The sequence below is a fragment of the Numenius arquata genome, chromosome 2, assembly GCF_964106895.1.
Source record: "Numenius arquata chromosome 2, bNumArq3.hap1.1, whole genome shotgun sequence".
Lineage (NCBI taxonomy): Eukaryota > Metazoa > Chordata > Aves > Charadriiformes > Scolopacidae > Numenius > Numenius arquata.
The window spans coordinates 51,138,086-51,158,911 of NC_133577.1; the positions used below are offsets into that span (position 1 = coordinate 51,138,086).

At 37.6% G+C, this 20,826-nt stretch overlaps 1 protein-coding gene across 23 annotated transcripts in view; it reads right to left on the minus strand.

Annotated features, from left to right (window-relative positions):
* NRXN1 (neurexin 1) overlaps positions 1-20,826 on the minus strand; it is a 728,940-nt gene that overhangs the window by 566,837 nt on the left and 141,277 nt on the right. For 4 of the 23 annotated variants that reach the window (XM_074168412.1, XM_074168424.1, XM_074168410.1 and 1 more), the window contains exon 5: positions 12,575-12,594. The exons of the other annotated variants lie outside the window; for them this stretch is intronic. In XM_074168412.1, coding sequence (XP_074024513.1) covers positions 12,575-12,594 — 20 coding nt within the window. The remainder of the gene's footprint in view (positions 1-12,574; positions 12,595-20,826) is intronic. 23 annotated transcript variants of the gene reach the window in all.

Consider the following 20,826-nt stretch of genomic DNA (forward strand, 5'->3'; position numbering starts at 1 on the left):
AGTGGAGGGAGATCAACAGTAGGACATGTATACAGCCTTTGGCTACTACTCACCTCCTGAACTACTTTTCCTTACTGCCATAAGCAGGTCTTTAATAGAAAAATTAAAGCATTAAAGGTAACACAGGGAACATAAAACGATCTCTATTTTCAAAGTAATTAAGGCAACAGCAGTTTGAATGGTATCTTCAGTCAGTATGACACTGCAGTGATTTGCCACCTTGTTAGAGCTGGACCAATTTACCCTGGCTGAGACTCAAGTTTGCGGTAGTTCGGTGTGCGAGAACTTGCCGTACAGCCTTCCTCAAAGACAGTGTAAACTGCCTCCTTTTCAGGAGTACAGCCTTGGGGGGGGGGGGGGGGGGGGGAAGGAATCAATTTTAAAATCATCAAGAGATTTTAGGAAAGCAAAGTTTCATTGTATGTTTAGTCATCCAGCTTCACTGCACTTAACATAGCTTGCCAGTTCCTTCTAACTACTTAAACCCTCATGTTGAAAAACATCTCTGCCTTGGGAAAAGTACCTTCCCAAGGCATTCTGTTGAGAAACTGTTGTACAGCAAGGACTCAATTCCCTCTATCTGCCTCCACCTCAAATTAAAACTAGTAATACTCGTTTTACAAAACTTGTCATGCCTTCCAACCCCATGAACACACAATTGTTTTTATTTGTTTCTTTATAAGTCAATGAATCCTCTCAACTTGTGAGGCAAAGTTCAGTCTCAATGTATCAACAATTTCTAATACAATCATAAGATGTAGATTAACACATCACTGAGTATGATCTCAATTTCTTTACAGAGCTATCTAGAGATGTGTATGCAAACACATGCTTGAAGGTACTTATTTCAGAATACACTGTTACTTTAAACCACATAAGCTTTATTTTTACAGATATCAATTATATTAACTAACATGGAAACAATTATCCTGGCTTTTTTCCCCCCTGTTTTTATTTAAGTGTAATAGCTAGGGCTCTCGGTGAAATCTGTTCCTAGCAAAAACTTGGCTATGTTGCTTGAAAACACGTACAAGCAACTTCATAAAATCAAGAGCCCTGTCTAGGTAGATTGAGTGTACTATCTGCATGCAAACTCTTCAACCAGTCAAGTTAGTGTGTTTAAAAAAAACAAACCTGTAGGAATTTAACCACAGCAAAAAAAAAAAAAAAAAAAGGCCTGATAAGGGTAACATTTCCTTCGTGAGCCTCTTTAAATTCCACCACAATAGAGAAGGGGATATAACTAACAGATTTTTTTTAAAACATCCTTCCAGAAAGGAATAAAAAAACCCAAATCTTCCCCACATTTTAGCACTGAAGTCAATTAAATTTTACAACAACATGCAGAATACAGAGCAAGTTATATGTAAAACATCATTTCTGAATACACTAAAAATTGCAAGGTATTCATGAGTCGAGTGTTGATACACTTATTTCTTGAGCAAGGGTTTTTAACAACACAAAAATACATATTTCAGATAAGAAAGGCAGTTCATTATTTAAATGTGACATTCTCTTCAAGAATTACAGTACTCATGAAACTCCCACCACAACCAAACCATGAAGATTGCTCTCAAACTAGCCTCTTTAAGTGCTCGACTCTGACCACAACATAGTGATGTATGTACTCTGTATTGCACAAGTACTGACAAGTTTAATTTTATTTCTAATACTGCAGAGAGGATAATTCTTTTAGCAATATCTTAAATGAAATGGCACACAGCCACTGATATTTGAATGAAGTGACACACATTTTCCCAAAGGGAGAATTATATTTTCATTTACCAAATTGGAATAAAACTGCTCACCATGAAATTTTTTCTCAGTGTGGTGTCTGTTTTGCTCATTATGACCTGGGATGCCTCAAACTGGCCTTATAACCGATAATATTGACTAAGCTAATAAGACATATCCTGAAAGCTGAAATAATCAGTTGCACATAGAATCCCATCAGTTGAGTGGGATCTCTGGAGATCTACTGACCAAAACTGTTCAAGGCAGGTCCAGGCAACTTGTATCAGTTCTCAGCCACTCCATGGTACAGTAACTACCCAGGGGCTATGGACAAGCTGGGATGCTAAGTGCAAACTTTCTTCATTTGCTTGAATTTTGTCAAAACCAGCCTGAACCTCAAGCTAGGTTGTTGATTTTTTTTGTGTGGTTGTTTTTTTTTTTTTTAGGCACTGTTGATATACACTTAGAAGGAAAGCAGAGAAGAAAGCCTAGGAAATAGTGCTGCTTGCTCACATCTGGTTTGTTCTGTGTTCACCCTGACAACCTAACAGCTCTTCTAAACAACCTTAATAGCTTTAGATTGCCTTAACAGGTGGTAAGGTGGGTTTTGGACAAGGATAGCAACACCTGCAAAGAACAAAGCTTAAATATCTATATTGAAAAGATTACCAGCTATAAGAAAATGGGCAGCAGGCAAAAAAAAAATAAATTCTAAGTTGTAGATACAAACACATAATTATGTTTGAGATTACAAGACCTTAAGTGCAGCAAAATGTAAAACTCTTCTTTCCACATGTTTCCAGATCCCCAGCTACTGGCTGCTGTTTCACAGAACTGTGTACTTACACTCAGAAAAAGGATAACCTAACTCTTGATTATATTACATCTTGAGTTCTTTAAACATGCAACTTCACTAATCCTTTCTCCTAAGACTCTTCTTCTTGGACTAGCACACAACCCATTTAGAATAATGCTGGCAAGGACTCACCTCTAACAGCCCTGCACAGATTTCTGGTTTGCCAGCTTACATGGTAAAAGAAACATTATAAAGATGACAACTACAGTTACTTTTGAGACACATTTCTGTCAAAAAAAATTATACCATTTCCTCATTTTATCTATTCTGCATGAGAAGAGTGACAAATACCAAGCACCAGCTGCAAGCTCATGTATCAGAGTACTTTATTCGTCAAGTCTGATAAGAGTTCCTTGATAGTAAAGGCGGGGGGAGAGATCAAGGGAAAGCAAAGCAATTACTGCAACCGAATTTACATAGTGCTTCCCTTGGTAGAGAGCAAAGCACTGGAAGGAAATATTTTCAAGTGCATCTTGTGAACTTGAGTGACAGTGTCAGGGAGCTAAATTCCACAGGAATGGGATGATCAGTTCTAACATGCTCCTCCGCTGTGGCATGCTTTAATCAACCATTTTTCTGAAGGAAGACAGAGACGCTTGAACTTATACCATTTTTTAATACATATATAAATATATTTTATATTTATAAATAAACAGAACCGTAAGAGACAAATACATTTTTCTTCCTTTTGCTGCAAGCACAAACTTAGCAAAATATTATTTCTGGCTCTTACAGCTAGAAACAGTGGAAGTAAACATGAAATTTAAGTGAAACATAGCAGAACTCTGGGAACAGTGGTATCGGGAATTAGGTAAGTGAAGAATCTGAAGACAGTATTGATAATGTCCAGTTTATTAGAATATTTTTGTCCTCTACTTCTTACCCTCCCAGTTTAGATAAGGCACTGTTTATTAAGATACTTACTGGAAATGGTGGTCTGTTCTCAGAGCTGATAGAAGTAACAAATATTGCAGTTACAGTGTAACTAGAAGAGTTACTGCATTTTAGGATATTCTCCATCCACAGTATTTGATGAATAATAGAAAGTAAGACTGATTCTTAAAAGTCTTTTTTAAAAACGAAAAAGGCAAGTTCTATTCCCATTCCTGCGATAACCAGTTACGCATGTTCCTGGCACATATGTGTATGTTGAAGAAGGAAGAGAATTCACCTTCCAGCATTTGTTATTTATTCACAAAATATTTTACCGCTAATCGGAAGACAAAATTTAGTATCTGACCAAAAAAACCAGCCCACAAATTAATAATCATGTGGAATGCAACAGATGCAATTCTCATTGCAGTGGTACATAAGAGGTTGAGATTTGTTATCCAAAACCTTTTAAAAGCATAAACACATTTGAGGACAAAATATTTTGTAAGTTCATTTCAGTTTTGCCAAACTGTTTTCATCAATAAAAATAAACCAAAAAGACACTGACATTTTTCAAACATGACTGCTCATGATTTCTGAAAGATAGTAAGAACTGATCACATTTTCAGTTTCACTTTAAAAAACACTCAGCACTCAATTAACCTTACACAATCATTTCCAATTTTTCATTTGACCCGATGTATCCCCTCTATCTCACTCTCACACCAAGTTCCGTCAATAGCCACTGAACAAAAATTGCCATAAAGAACTAATTAATGAAAAAAATGAACTAGCATATTCTGTAAGACTTAAACACTATAAATAGCTGCAAATATTTCTTTTCCAAACACATCCCAAGTGATGATATAATTTATATGCTGCGTGACTCCACTTCATAGAAATGTGTATCTGAGGGAACCAACTGCAGACCACACACAAGCTTTCTTCAATCAAGTCTGCATTGTAGTTTCTGAAACCCAATTAGGCATAAGAAGCAATTACCTATTTTTAAGAACAGTATAATTTGTTTCCCCATAACTGAAGAACATAACACATGTAAACAAGGAGCACACTGGCCTGACGGCTGTAAACATTGGCAACTGCGTTAAAATGGAAACCGCAAGAGCATTAACAAGGTAATGCATGACAACAGCATTTAAAATTGTACGCTTCAGATGTGTACAATTTGAGCTGTATCTGTAAAACCTCACAGTTCAGTGCAGGGTTCACATACCTTCATACCTCTGCAGCATTCTTTATCACGCACAACGGCTGCCTCACCTTAAACCAAAGCAGTTTATTCTTAAACTACCTGAAGATTAAGAATTCTTTGCAGTCGTGGATTACTAAACAAGTCTTCATCAAAACCACCAAGCCATCAAGCCCCAGAAGAACAACTGAGAATCAATGTCACTTAAGATGCACATGAGAGCAGGATGGGCACAGGCAAAGTAAGCCTCAAATTAGGAAGAAAACTCAATAAACTGGATGCATTAGGTACATAATGCATCCAGCTGGTCTTCAATTAATAGGTTCACTTCAAAACCTCATTTCTTTTTTTTTTTTACCTGCAGCAGTCCTGAAAAGAAAGGGAACACCATAAAAAGGCAGGGTTAAGATGCAAGAATGAATAAAGATTGCCCAACAGGTCACTATCATCGGGCAGTCCAACATCACTCTGGATGATGATCCAAGGAAACATCAAGATAGTCCAAACACCATCATATTTCTTCAAGTTACAATTCAGGTTCATGAACCATACCATCATTGCTCATCTGTTCAAGTCTTTAGGTCCCCCAGATATTTCTCATCTTCAGTTGGCTTCTCCTTAGCCACTTCTCTTCATATGCCTTTCCTTCCTCTCGGCAAAAGACTACCTTCTCACAATTAATTTGTGTATGAGCACCAGCAATACATCAGTCTCCGCACACAAATCAAGAACAACCTAGCAAAGTAAAGTAAAGGACAAACAGGACAAGGTAGTCTTTCACCTCCTTCTCCTACCATCAGCCCTCACTCACACATACAGTGAAAGATGTGTACAGGATCTCTTCTACTGTCCAGCCTCTTTCAGCTCTGTGTTTATCTAACCACATATAAAGAAAAACATGAAGGAATAAACAGGAAGTAAACTAAGCAGAGGGGCAAAGAAGGCACCAGGCAGAGATTATATACAGATAGTAGGAAAAAAAAAATAATCAGTGAGACAACTAAAACCAAGAAAGACAGACAAGAATAAGGGAGGGACAGGAAAATAGAAGTGAAGACAGAACACAAGAAACATCTTACACACATATTCACTGCAAACATTTTAAACTGGGCATCTCTTAAAAGAAAGCTGCTGCTGTGCTGGTTGGTACTATAGTACTCTTCAAAATAAGATCCAATTGAACATATTAGTTCCAGAGAGTTGAACGTGACATACCACTCAAAGGGATTTGCATTTCTATTAATTTTGAACAAGTTATTACCAGCACACTCATCTAAAAGGAAAACAAATAAGTCCAGTATCAGATGCCATACACAAAAAGCAACTCCAGAGTGTTGTCATACCCCTGCCCCAAAACACACTCCTGGAAACATCTTCACATTATGGACAAGTCATGAAATTTTAACTATTCAAAAGACTTATTCAATTTTTTTCTATTGCCAACATTCCTTTAACCTTCAGGTCACAGGATTGTGGTTTTTTCTTTACCTCTCAAAGCCACCTACACTGAAGACTCTCACTGATGAGTTTTGCTATTTCTTGAGTGGGGAAAATAAGGACATTTGAAGGTAACAAAGGTGTGATAAAACCCAGAAGTGCACATTCAAACCTTGGATTTCAGCTGGTTTACATAAACTGGGGCTCAAGCCTGTGTTTCTTCAGGGGCTGTGCACTGAACATTTTCAAGACCACCATAAAAATAACATTGCATGTTATATATAATGGCTTTCAAACTAGAAACTAAGAAATACTTGCAGCTTCCCCTACAAGGTCCTTTGATTATTCATATGAAATCTAATTTCATATAGCTTTCTGTAAGAGATAATCTAAACATACTTTGAAAATGCCTACTCCTGCATTTTCTCAGCAGAGCCATATCCGAAGGGCCAAAGTTCAGACAACACAGCAGCAGCAGGACCCAAGAAACTTAAATTCCTATTCCTCACTTCCACACTCCTTTCCAAAACAGCAAACAGAAGTCACAAACAGTGAATACAATGTCCCTAGATAACTAAAATTCACACCATGACTATGAACCAAAAAAGGATAGGGAAAAAAAACAATTTTTGTACTTGTTTAGCAACAGGACTGCTTCAAACCAACAAGACAGCAGCTGTTCCCCCCCACCTCCTTTTACACTGTGCTGCATCATTCATTTGCTAGCCTTGCACTTAGTTTTTTCAGACCTTCTGGCAACATGATGTAAGCAGTGCCAAAAAAAAAAGTTATCCACAAAGACTCTGAAGGTTAATCAAAGAACAAAGGTAAAGGAGTACACTAAAAAAAAAATTAATGCTAAGATTGAAGAAATTTATCACAATTTCTGAGCAACAACAGGTCCAAGTGAGGATTCAATAATACAGTAAAGAGAACCTTCCAAATGATTGTTCCCTAAAGTTTTTAAATTTAAACTCCAAATGTCATGAGTTTAACTATTCTGTATGGAGTTACAGTATTCTTTATACCAATAAATTCCCACCTTGTTCTGTAAAGTTCACTTACAAAATCCACTATAGCCCTGGAATAATGCAGCTTTTTTATATGAGGATGTTTCGCATAATATCTGAGGCTTAAATTATATATTCAGAGCGGTACTTCAAAGTCTTCCAGTGTTTGCGCATAGTAAAACAAACAGCTTGACTTTACTGATTTCAACAAAAGTAGGGCCTGCTAATGACTACTGGACTTCACTCCCTTCCCCTGCTCATCTCACCCTTCAATCAATACTGAATTGTAAGTATGTATCCCAGTATCTTAAAACCCCACCAGGCATGCCAAGAGTTCTTGAACCTGCACAGTGATGCCATTAAATACTAGACATTCTCCATTTAAAAAAATAGATTTCCTATATTGTTTTCCTACAATACCTGAAGAATTTCTAGTGCAGTCAAGGGAGCTACCACAGAACAGCTATTTTGATAACTTTTCCTCTGTGGGATACTCTTGAAAATCAGGGTCTAAGAAAACTTAGACAAGAAGCCTTTGGTATATTCCCTTGCACTAAATTCACTGAACTATTTTCACATCTTTTAAAACCAGAACAATACTCTCTATTCTTCCCCAATTTGGAAAGGCTCTGATATTTTTGTAGCCTCCTTCTTAAGCCACCACTCCATAAAGTTTATGATTTACAAATCTGACCACTTAAACTGAGCAGCTCATCTGAATACCTTCATTACTGAGTCTCTATCTAACCACAGTTAGTTCTTAAGCAGGAGAAAACTTCTGTAGTTAGTTCTCCATATAAGGCGGTTGCAAAGGAGATACTGCAATTAGCTACATCTTCACAAGCGGGAAAAGCTGAAGTAGCACAAAGGACTTTTATGACACTAGAAGAACTCTCCCCAAAGCCTCAATTACTTTTTTTTCTTCATGTTTTCCTTGCAGTTTTGCTCTACTTGTACCTTCCAAACAAATTTCGCTTTAGAGAAGAGAAAGATAGAGCCACCTTTTAAATCAGCTAACCCCTTCAAAAACTTGAATACTAATAGCGTTTGCAGTACTTTGCACTATTTTCTCAGTTTGTATTGCATTTAGGCTCTCCTACCTCATGCTTGTCTTTTATTTCAATTGTAAAACTTGCAGATGACAGCATTCACAGACCTTGTGCTGCAGGAACTTAGTCTTCATTATCACTGTACTACCTAGATACAAATGTCATAACACTTTAATTCTGTACAGTGGATACAACCTACTTGTGGCTGCAAGAACAAAGGGGCTTCGCTATGCTCTTGATCTTTCTTACTTGCTTCCTGTGATACACTGCAATTTGTGTTTTATTTATTATTGTAGGCCTTAAGTTTCCATGAAGACAGACAAACAAAAGGAAATACATACTTTGTAAGTCTTTAAACCATGGAATTCCTTCCTGCAGAGGTTTACACAGTTCCAGAAAGTTCAGAAGGCATGAAGAAACGGTCTGGAAACACTCATGGATTTAAAAGCCAATAGAAGCAAATAAATACAATATCATCTTCTGGTGTTGAAGATGCCCTTCCCTGAGTGATAGATCACTAGACCCTGGAATCATATTCCAAGAAGCTTCACTAAATACTTATCCTTTTATTTTTCCTGGGGAACTCATGCTGAACCTTGTATAGGAAACAAGACACTTAGGCCACAGCAGAAAAAAAAGCAGCCAATCTTAAATTAGAAATCACACCCTGGAATATGGTATTAAAAATGTAGAAACCTCTTGTGGAAAAGAAACTAACACCCTGTTGCACGGTTACAGGCATTTGTTGGCAAAGACTTAAAAAGACGCTCCAACAATCCTTTTTTCTATTACTGTCTTAGCTGGTCACGCAACTAGCGGATCTCTTGCAGAACAACTTCACGTTGGTACTTTAATTCACTTAATCTCCTGTGTGTGGCCTTTATTTTGAATTTGTATGCACTGTGGTGCTTAACTGGCACAGTCTGAACTCCCTGAATAATATTGCACTTGAGTTTCTGGCAAGATTAATGGGAAGTAGATTTTTGGAAAACCCTTTAAGCACTTTCTTTGTAAATGGCCACAGGATGCTTAATGGAATAAGAAGCAATTTTCACAAGTCAGCTTTTCTGTGTGGTTTTTACTACTTGGACTTAGAGGTCCGAGATCCTTACATTCTAGAGGTTACATGAGGATTTTGCTTTAGAGTTCACTTTCTGCATACAGAATACTAAAAAAAAAAAATCATTAATAAGAGGTCATATCAAAAATATTTGATTCCTAAACTTCATTTTCAGGAGTTTGCTGCTTTTTTTTTTTTTTCAAAGCACACCAACAGCAACCAGCTCCAAGCAAATTTATTTTACAAAGCTAGTTTGCAATGACATATTGAACTGTGAAATTGCAAGTCTGCAAATATTTTATGATAATCCATCCAAAGAAAACATCTCTGTTCAAATGCTAGGTTTTCAAAGCTTCACCAGGGACGTGCTCCCTCTGACATCAGCCTACTTCCTAACTGACCCAAAAAAAGCAGCAGCAGCGCATCTTAGCCTCTTCACGTGTCTTTCCTTTCCACTCTCCAGGCCTCAGAAAAGATTTTGCATCCCGCTTTACTTACTATTGCACTAATACATTTAAAAGAAAAAAGGTTCAAATCATTAACACCATTTCCTTCCCCTATTAATTGTCCCAGAAATACTGTTAATCATGTTGGGATACATCTTGCCAAGGCAGACACATAAAGAGGGTTTAAAGACCTTTGCATGCTTCTCCTGACAATCCCCTCATTGGGATCAAGAACGGATTGCGAGCACCAGAAATTTCACTGCAGAGTCACAAATCTCAACAAGCAAGAAGTGCAGCTGTGTTGTTACAGTTACCAACATATGCATAAATTTTGCATTCAATAGTGCCTGGAAATCAATTTTAGAACAACCCCCCTATTCACATATGGAAAACACTTTTACAGACAAGAGAGAAAGGACTGATTTTTAGGCAAAAATATAAATACCTGAAGAGCAACTAACTACTGGAATGAATCATTTAAGAGTTTAAGAGTCTGATCTCCTGTGGTTAACTTCATAAGGTCTAGCATCATACAAACCCAATTTGGGATTCCTACACAATTCTCTATCATTCAGCAACAAAGAACCACATCTTGACACCACCCAGTGATAAATTGTATACATCACATGGCATAGCAACTTAACAGAGATACAGAACACATGTAGCTAACAGAATAAAAAAAATAATATAAAAATATTCATGTTTTATCACTTCTACAGCCTTCCAAAAGGCCTTTAAAAATGGAATACTTTTAGACTTACTGCCTCCAGAGGAAAATTAGTTGATTTTAGTTTATATTACATTTAAGAATGCTTTTTATGAACTAATGATCACTTTTACCAGGAGAAAATAAGCAGGCTCCGTACTTTGACAGTAAACTTTCATTTGATTATTACAGCAGAAAATTTCACCCACTGTACCATGTAACACGATAGAATTGTTTCACATGACATAGCAATAGCAGCTGCTGTACAGTCGAGGAAGAAGAGAATTGGAATCCAGTTGCGTAATGAGCTTCTCCCACTAATGAACTTTACAGCCTTCAGAGTTAAACCTCAGTATTGTTGTAAATGTGCAAGTGAACCCAGTATTTATTTTAGTCTCTGTAATTGCTCACACAACAGGGATTTGTAACTTGGAAGAAAAACCCATTGGTGAAGACATTAAGGTGAGCTAATGTTTCCAAAGAAAAACAGGTGCCAAATGCATTCATGATGTAGCTCCAATTTGGATCATTCTGGAGGACCACAGAGTTCAATAAATTACAAGCTGCACAAGTAATTCATCTTGGCTTGAAGCACCAGTCAATCATTACCTCCTGCTAAAGTAGGATTCCTTAAGGCTAATAACATGCTCTTTCTTACCTTCTTCCGCAGTAGCAGAATGTTTACTTACAGGTAGATCATTTTTCACCCGTTTCCAATTTCAGAAATGCAGTCAAGAACCAAAAAAAACCAAAGCTTTCTTTTTTTTCCAGCATTGCACGCCTACTCACCTAGCCATCAATTAAGTCATTTGCAAACAGGATTCAGAAGAACTATAGTTACTGCAAAATGTTGAAACTGCCAATACATTTATAGTGGCAACCACAGAAACCAATAACAGGTGCAATTATTAAGCTTGTATGTATGTTTAAGAATTAAGTGATCTAGCTAGTCATTTTGAGTAATAATAAATACAAATCTAACCTCATTTGCACAAAGCCAAACCTTAATACATCGCTCTCAATCTACTCTCATGACTTTCAGGTGAAAGGTACTCAGGTGAAACCTGAAAGGTTTCAGGTGAAACCACAGCTATTTCTGTGGTTAAGATTGTACAGATGGTACATATCAGAAAAGCCAGGTCTTTGAAGATGTTAGTGGATCTCAGCCCAAACAAGTTCATCAGCAAACTCCCACCAAGCACAGATGAAGCCACAGTTTCATGAGGCGCCTAATTCGATCCAGGGGCTTCCAAGAAGAGGTTGACCTGCTTTCACCATCTCCCTTCTTCCTACAGGAACTCTCATCCTGCTACACAGCAATCCAGATCAACAAAAAGGCTGACCGGTCTAAGATTAAACAAAGATTAAAAGTGTCTAAAAGCTTCCTTTGGGAACTTGACCTGGTCCCAAAGCTCACCTACTGAAGGGAAGCATCAAGAGCCTGCAGCCACTGCACAGGGAGAAGAGGAAAAAGCCCACAGTTTGACAGTTGTTGTGGCCATTTTTAACTCTTGAGGGCAGCCCAATCGTAGCAGTAACTTTGTCAAAGTGGCATGGACTTGTGTTTGTGTGAAAGGGCATTGTTACAGCAAAGGTTCTGAAATTCTTAAACTCTGCATTCAGTTTGTAGCTCTGTCACAGACTTCTGAAGGTCAGGTAAGTGATTTTTATCGTTCCACGCGACAGTGTCCAATTTCTGAGATGATGACCACCACAGCAAAACTAGTTTTACAGACTTCCTCTGTCCACTCATTTGCTGTCACCTTATTTTATCAGGACAGCTGACTGAGCAACTCCACAAAGCAAATTACCTAAATGGTCCACATTAGAGATAACTCATTTTTCCTAAGGTCATTGCTCACAGGGCTGAGCAGACTAGATGGTGTTTAGCTTCTTGAACAGTGTAAAGAGAGCAATGCCTGCTGACTCTTCATGAACTAGTGTATTGCCCCTTACTGAACACCTATACTAGAACATACTTTACAATTAAAATTGTACAGGATAGAACCCTTCCAGTACCAGCTGCAGTATTTAAAATAAAGCTCCCAGGTTATAACACATCTCTGGTCCATCAGCCACAGGGTATATTAAGACTGCATTAGAAATGAATTTTCTTCAGATCATTGTGACCAAATTCAAGTCAATCAGATACAAAATAGTTATTTGTTGAATTAAATAAAGAAATGCATATACTTCCCACCTCCCCCCTCCCCCTCAGTCTATCAGTCCATTTTGCCTATGATTAATCTTCTAGTCATCGCTCACATAGTACAAACCTTGCCATCCCAAGTGGTATCAGTTTAAATTAAAAAAAAAAATCACTAACCTTCTTCCTTTCATTACTGCCTTCTCTTGTATTACATGTTGTCCTGGTTTGGCCTCAGACGGCAACAAAGAACCACGCGGAAGCCGCTCTCTCAGACCAGACCCCGGGATACCCCAGCCTGCTCCCCCGTGGTGACTTCCTCTCCCTCCCCTTCCCCGGCTCCCCCGTGGGCATGGCTCACAGGGGATGGAAAACCCACCCGTGTCTCTGCTAGATCCTGGAGAGAATTAACCCTATCCCCACTAGACCCAGGACATGTGTTTGCTGCATTTGTCTTCTTCAAACTAGAAGAAGCCTAGCATTAAGAACAAGTATCACTTCTTTGAATACAATTATGGAAGGTTTTAAACAGTGACATCTATTTCTGGAGTAGTGAATGCAGAAATCTGGCAGAGCTAACAAGTAACCTTACATCTCTTCCATAGGTACTACTCCAACCCACTCCTCCACCATAACTTTTTCAAGTTTTATCCTCACAGTTTTACTGTAGTAGTATAGGAAGTATCAAGTTCTGTGACATACTTGCTATTATATAGTTAGTCATTAGAAAGACTAAGTAAACATGTTCAGAATTGTTTTGCACAGGACATTTTTCTTCTCTCAGCTTGCCTTCTGCATCCTCTGCATAAATCTGACTACTCAACACTTATGCATTAAAGTAACTTTCCCAAACCTCCCTGGCTCCACAATCCCCTCTGTACAAGCCTGGAGTTACCACAGCATCCAACTCCCTGAGCGGGATCCCTTGTTGTGCAGCTCTGCCAGCCCCCAGCAAGCCACTGGGTGGAGAGAGGAAAGGAGGTAAAACAGGAAGAAGAAAACCCCTCAATCTCTTTTCTACAGTGATTAATATTAAACTTTAATATTTTGACTACAGCTGAGGCAGGGATAATAAACTATTTGCTTTATTCCCTGAAAACATAATAGTTCTGTATCAAGTCACATGCGACCCCTTTCTCTAATCCTCACACTTGAAGAGCAAACATTCATCCTCAAGGAGATCTAGAAGCAGCAGTGAAAAATAAGACTTACAAGTGAAATAAGAATATTTAAGTATGTTTAATTGCTCTTTTCTTCCTTCCCCCCAGCTGAAAAATATTTAATTCAAACCTATTACAAAGAGTAGAACACTTAAGTAGTCTTCAGTGGCTATTTTTGCAACTTGGCTGTTCTGCACATTGCAACAGATAATAGTTATGAATGTTACCTGAGGAACAAAACTGGGGATGGTAGGAGGGCAGGTAAGTTCTTAAGACACTGTCACAAACTCTTCTGTTCTCCTTCCACCTGTGCCTGGCCACACTCACATGAAAATGAGTAAATTTAATATTTAAGCACTACAACATGCAGGCACACATACACATTCACCCTACTGCAGCACATTTTTGCTTATCTTACCTTTTTCCTTCATCTTCTTATCACCAATATCTTTATATTGGCCTCAAATAGTTGAAGTAGCTGAAATAACTGGATAAAACCCCCGCACTTTTCCTTATATAAATGCGGTTTTAAGCATTTCATAATCTTTGGATCTTCCACCTTTATTAGGCAGATCAGCATTACACTTACTAAAGCTTCAGGATGGCTTTGAATATATCCATCCCACCCTTTTTTCCAAAGGGCCAGGCTATTTTATATTGATATGCACTAATTTTCAAAAGACATGTATCGAACCAAGTTTTTCAAGTTGATTAAATAAGAACTAGAGACACCATTTTTGCTGCCCTTTTTAAGACTCAGCCAACGCAGACTGCTTCCCAGGCTAGGCACACAATTAGATTTTGAGAGCACAGGAAGCTGCAGAATCAGAGGAGAACTGGGGATTGTGACTCTCTCAGCCACTTTTGTTTAGGTTGCTGAAAAGATCTAAAGGAAACCATGCTACTATAGCAGACTTTAGGGTGGCTTGAGAATTCGAAGTTTCTTTGGATAAGGGGTGGGGGGAATGTTTGGTTTTAGGTTTTGTTTTGGGGTTTGTGTTGTTGCTGGGTTTTTTTGGTTTTCCCCTCGTTTTTCAGTTCTGTGTCCCTCTTGCTAGTGCTGGTAAGAATCACCACTTCCCAATTACAGGTAGACACAGGCACAGAGGTAAAGCTTCTGTTATTTTCTGGAAATTCATAAATAATACAGTGTTTTTGAAGAGTCATGATGCAATAGCCTTAAGTCTCCATACAAATAAATAATTTATTGCTATGCATATAGAGGAGGAAAGGCATTCCATTCAGTATGTATCCCTTTATAACCTCAGTTAATGGCTTTTGAGATCAGTATTAGAACTGCACAAGAACAGCCCTTTTGCAAAGATGAAAGTCATTTAGGAATGAGTCAAACCTCTTGCAGCATTCCTTAACAAATTACAAGCCTTACTGCAAGGAATGGTAATGCTCCTCTACTTTCAATGAAAAGTGTAAAACCTAATGTAAAATAGAAAAAAGAAAAGGCTCCGACAACAGCATTTACTCAACCACCAGGGGAACTTCCCTTAGCACAAGAAGAACTGAGCAGAGAAAAAGCAATCTAAGATGTTCAGGTATCTTTTAGGTTGTTATATACGCACTTATGGACAGGAATCAAAAGCAGTAAGATCGTATTTGACTACAGAGTACTATGGTTTGTAATTCTCAAGTAGGTCTTCCAGGTGTCTGGTATGTTCCTTAAGATTTGCCTAAGCTTCCTTTCAACCTACTTCACTACATCACTCCTTTATGTTTAGTACTACACTTTTTGTTATTACAATAGATTTGATTATTACAAATCATTAACAAGAGAGTTTCAATTCTATCCTGTTATCATTCTGGAAGAGACATGAAATAGAGAACATGGGACTAGAAAGAACATCCTGAGTCACCAATTCAGTCCTCTAATATTAGGAGCAACCACATCATGTTACTTTCCTTCATAGATCTGAGGAGAAGTAATACACACAAGTATTTATTATGACACTCCAACAGCCTTAGCAGTTTATAGGGGCAGGAGAATGACTACCAGTGTAAATTCCACCCCCATCTGTCTCTACCTTTCACTACCTGGTCTATGCATATTTATTATAAACAGACTTCAAAATGAATAAGCTACTAGATGGTCTCATCTCGGGAATGACTTTGCAAAATGTGAAGCAAAGGTACACGCTCAGCTCTTAAAACCCTATTAGCTTTTATGGCTCTAAAGAAAACTTACTTCTTGGAGTTAAAGCTTTTTCTTCAAAAACGTGATAGTTGAAAGTTCTTTACCCCATAAATAACCTGGCTTCTATAGAAAATAACGTCAGAGACAGAATATCATTAGTCATCAGCAGCATGTTTTCAGTTGTCTTTAAAACAAGATTTTTTAAAAAGCCACTATACCACAATGAAGGAAGAGACCACTCTGGATTGCCCAGTGATTTTCTCTGAAGCTGCATACACACCCTACCCAGTTAAGTCCACATCACCACTGTTCCATGAGACACTGGAGAGACTGTCCTACTGACGACTTTCTTCAAGTCTCCTTTCTCCAAACAAAAATAATGCCTGAAAGTATACAAAGAGTTAAGATTTCCCACACCTTAAGTTCGTATCAACATACTTTTACAGGACAGTTGTTTGGAATCAGCCAACTGTTTTCATTTTGAAAGTACAGAATTATCCTTTTAAAGGCTATTTGACAGACAGAGTTCAGAAAACACACACCACAAAAATCCCACTTCAGTAGCTATAAGACAGCAGGTATCAGCAGGAATCCTTGTATATTTATTAATACAACACAAAAACTGAACATAACTTTTTTCATACGTTTAGAGTTGCTATGCAAGCGTTTTTAAAATTTTGAACGAGGAGAAACTAGGTAAGATTTTCACGATTAAAGGTTTTGTTAGTTTCAACACAAGATTATGTTTATGGAGTTTCTACATATTTATTTCAGAAAGTTAATTAAATAAATCCCACATGCTAAGTAATAAACAGATTTTGATCTTGGTTGAATCAGCAGAAGGGTTTAAAAAAGCCAAAGGAAGTCTCCCATCCTCTTAAAATCATGTCTTATACCTAAAGAATAAGTTTTGCCCTTTAGTTTTTCCAACTAACCTATAGAAGTTTAGACTCAATCTGTAAAAGCTCTATCTTAACAGACAAAGCAGCAAGGTAGATATATTGCTTATTAATTTGCATATATGAACAGTGCCTAGGTATGAGCTGATATGCTATCAGCTCAGTACCATAGAATCTGAACCACTATTACAAGGTTGTAAAGTGCAGTTTTGCTGTTATTTGCAAAACTTTTGTGCACAGGACATTTTAGGACCATGTTCTTTAATGATACTTTATTGACTATTTATGAAAATATGTACTAGAAATGACACTGGATTGCATATTACAAGATACATTTGAATACAGAGGCACTCTGCGAACCAAAATAGCCCTTACCTATAAGAAAAGAATGCACAAATGGGCAAGCTACAAGTGCGCATCAAGTAAGAAAGATGCCTCTATTGACGTGGAAATAGAGGTTCAGAAAGGTGGGGCAAAAAGAGATATGCAGTCAGGGGAAATACATACACAACTTGCCATCCTAGTTGTCAGGTTGTAGCGCAGTACAGCAGGGTTTAAAAGGGAAGGAGTAATGCACAACAGGAAGTTAATAGGAAAAACATGCACCTCAGAAATCCGAGCAAAACTGCACAAGGTCTCTCAAAGCACCAAAAAGCCTTGCTATGTTACTGTGTCCAATAATTACAGTAGTAGCTTTAAACTTGAACAACTGATTTATGTCACATGAAAACCAACTATACAAGCAAAAGTGTTTTGAAAAGGGACTCAGCCACACGCCAGCAATAAGCAGCTAATACCTCTATCAGCATTTTGTATCCCTTTGTTGCCAAAGGACTCCTTTTTCTCCTGGCATTTACTGAGCATCCTGCTAATGAATTGTGAAGAGGTAGCTAGATATACAGAGAGCTCTATTCTCCGGCCTTTTTCAGATCAAGCACAGTAAAGACTTGTTCACTCACAGGATCTTAGAAACCTGTACATAAAAGCAGCAGAGCAGCGCAGAGCCAGAGGGTGCAAATGACCATACTACATTCTCTACTCCAATTATTAAGGAGATATTGTACATTTACTTCCATTCAATTCCTAGTTCTTCATTTAAGCATTTCTATAGCATGCATTTGACTGCACAAATTAAGGTGGTAGATTTTGGTTGATTAGCATAGCTCAGCCATTGCTTTCAAGAGACAAATCATAAGGCAAGATTCTTCAAAAAAAACCAAACCAAAACCACAAGTACTTTCCAGCCTGCTTATCCCCAGCACAAGGAAAAACTGACAGGGCACTTAGTGACTGGTGGAAAATTAATTTGGGTCACTCTACAGTACAGTTGCTATGGCAACTGCATACAAAATGTAGTAGGCACGCTCTTCATCAATGTTAATATAATATCAGCCATTCTTCATGGATTTTTATTTAATGTAAAACAAAGTATGTTTCATAACCAGATATAAATTAAAATAAAGCTTGTATGATCAACTCTTCTCTGTCAAAGAGGAAATGTCACCACCTTTTCTTTGTTGCATACAGCAATCTGTCACATCATCTTAATTTCTTAAGAGACAATTTCCACACCTAAATGTCACATGAAAATAAGAACATTTGACTAGAAGTAGGGTGAAAGGGTCAACTTGAAGGGTTTTTTTCCTGGATGCATGAATTTAATACCTGTGGTGTGGTTTGGTTTTGGTTTTTGTTCGGGTTTGGGTTTTTTGGGTTGTTTTTGTTTGTTTTTGTTGTTGTTTGGTTTTGTTTGGTTTTTTTTTTTTACAGTAAAGCTCTGGGCTAAAAATCAAAACTCAGTATCACCAGCTTAAACCAAAAAAAAAACCTCTGTTGGCTTCACACAATTAAGACACAACTTTATCTGACATCAAAAAGATATACTTTTGACCAGACATGGTGGGAAGTGAATGCCTAGAGCCAAGAGCAGTTTTTACACATACATACAAAACTTCTTAGCTTTTTTTTTCCAGATTATTATTTATTCTAAGGTGAACCTTCATGTCTTCAGAGCCTGCTTTAACTCTTAAAATCTAAATGTAGTTCAGCATTTTAAGACTAGACTTTTCTGTCAGCTACAATTATATCACACAACCAAAAAGGCTTGAGCTATAAAAAGCTTAAGAATCAGTTTGTTTCCTAGACAATGCTAGACTGATTTAGTTTTAGATCTTGCTCCAAAGATAGTACAGTTATATAAATATATGCAACTGAAGAAATCCTTGATGCTACAAAAAACACCACTCCAAAGAACAGAGGACTCCCCTACTGCCCCCAAAAAGATAACCTATTTCCCTCTTTCCCACTAACAATATACTATACAAGTATTCAAACCAGCACAAGACCAAAGCTGGTGTTTTACTTTTCACAGTACTTCTACCCACCATAGCAGACTGGTTAATACAGGCTTTTGCAAAAGTTTACCATCTTTGAAGCCTCCTCTCCAAGAACATAAACAGAAATATCTTGCCCAGAGAAGCTGCGGCTGCCCCATCCCTGGAGGTGTTCAAGGCCAGGCTGGATGGGGCTTTGAGCAACCTGGTCTAGTGGGAGGTGTCCCTGCCCATGGCAGGGGGGTTGGAACTTATTGGTCTTTAAGGTCCCTTCCAACCCAAACCATTCTATGATTCTATAATCAGAACACAGGAATGGTGGATTAGTGGGCAAGATTACAGCAATGACATGGTTTTGTTCAGCATTCTGCTACTTGAAAATGTCATTGCACTGAGGGCAACTATGTTGCTGGATTTTTCACGGGGCCTGAACATGATTTTGGGGTTTGGTAGCTTCCCTCAAGACAAGTTTGTAGAGCATACAGTTGATTGAACCAGACAGATGATTTTAAAAATGGATCTCCACCTTCTCTTGGCTTTTTCCCAGGTAAATTTAGACAAACAAGCAAGCTGGTTTTGAAGTGTAAAGTTAACACATGGCTGAAGTTAATATCAATACTTAGAGCTGAAAAACTATATTTGAAGCTTTGTATTTGACACAACTGTCCCAATCTACAAAAATGAAAAAGGACAAGACTCTATTAGCCTTTAGTGTTACACCAGGCATTAACTTGCCTCTGTATTATAAACCAAGTTCAAAGGTCCTAATCTGGATTAAAAAGGAAGAGTCCAATAGCCATTCAAAATATGCTATTAAGACACAGCTAAATGAAGTGTTAGGGTTTTTTAATTTATTTTAAAGGAGTTGGAACATCCGTACCTCAAATGTTTTTAGTTTCCCAAGTTAAACAATTGATGGGTCTAGTTAGAGCTGCTCCTAGTGTTTCAGGATCAGAAAGCAACTACAAGCTTTTATTTAGTTTCTTTCTTTTTAAGGGCAGATGTCATCTTTTTGGACCAAATAATTTGGTTCTGTAATAGTATCATCACAAAGAACCGCAGACTAGCAGAACTTGGTTTTCAAAGGTAGTGGGGGATATTGTGGTTGGTTGGTGTTTTTTTTTTTTTTTTTTTAAAAAAGGGAAGGTGAGAAGGTGAGAAGGGAAAAGATTTTACAGCTGTATTACAGATCTACCATCACCTGACAAATAGAAACACTATGAAAGACTATAAACAAAAAATAAGGTTTTGGATATTAAATATTAAACAGCTATTATCATCATCCACTGTCCAACATGTATTTGCATCTAAAAAAGGTTTAATTTTTGTGCATTTCTCTTCTTTAAAATTCTTAATGCATCAGTACCCACCTGATAATGAAAAACAGACAGCATAATGCACACAATTTAGAGCTGGAGAGAATCAGGATGTTATTCTATTCCTAAGCCCAATTTTAAATTTAGAATGTCACTCTATCACGCAGAAGCACCCTACTGAAACAAACAAAAGTAGTTTTATGAAAAAATACCCACTTGAAGACAAAAATCTAAGGCATAAAACTAAAGAGGCAAAACAAACTCTATAAACAATTTCTATTGAAATAGATGCCAAGTGTTCATGGCTGATACACTGCACTTAGGTTTTGAATTATTTGGATGACATTTGGGATGAAAAAGGTGTTATTTTATACAATAAGATTATTCTCTAAATGGAGAGCTTTTCCAAGGCTGTTTAATTATTTCATAACCACAACAGTTTGGC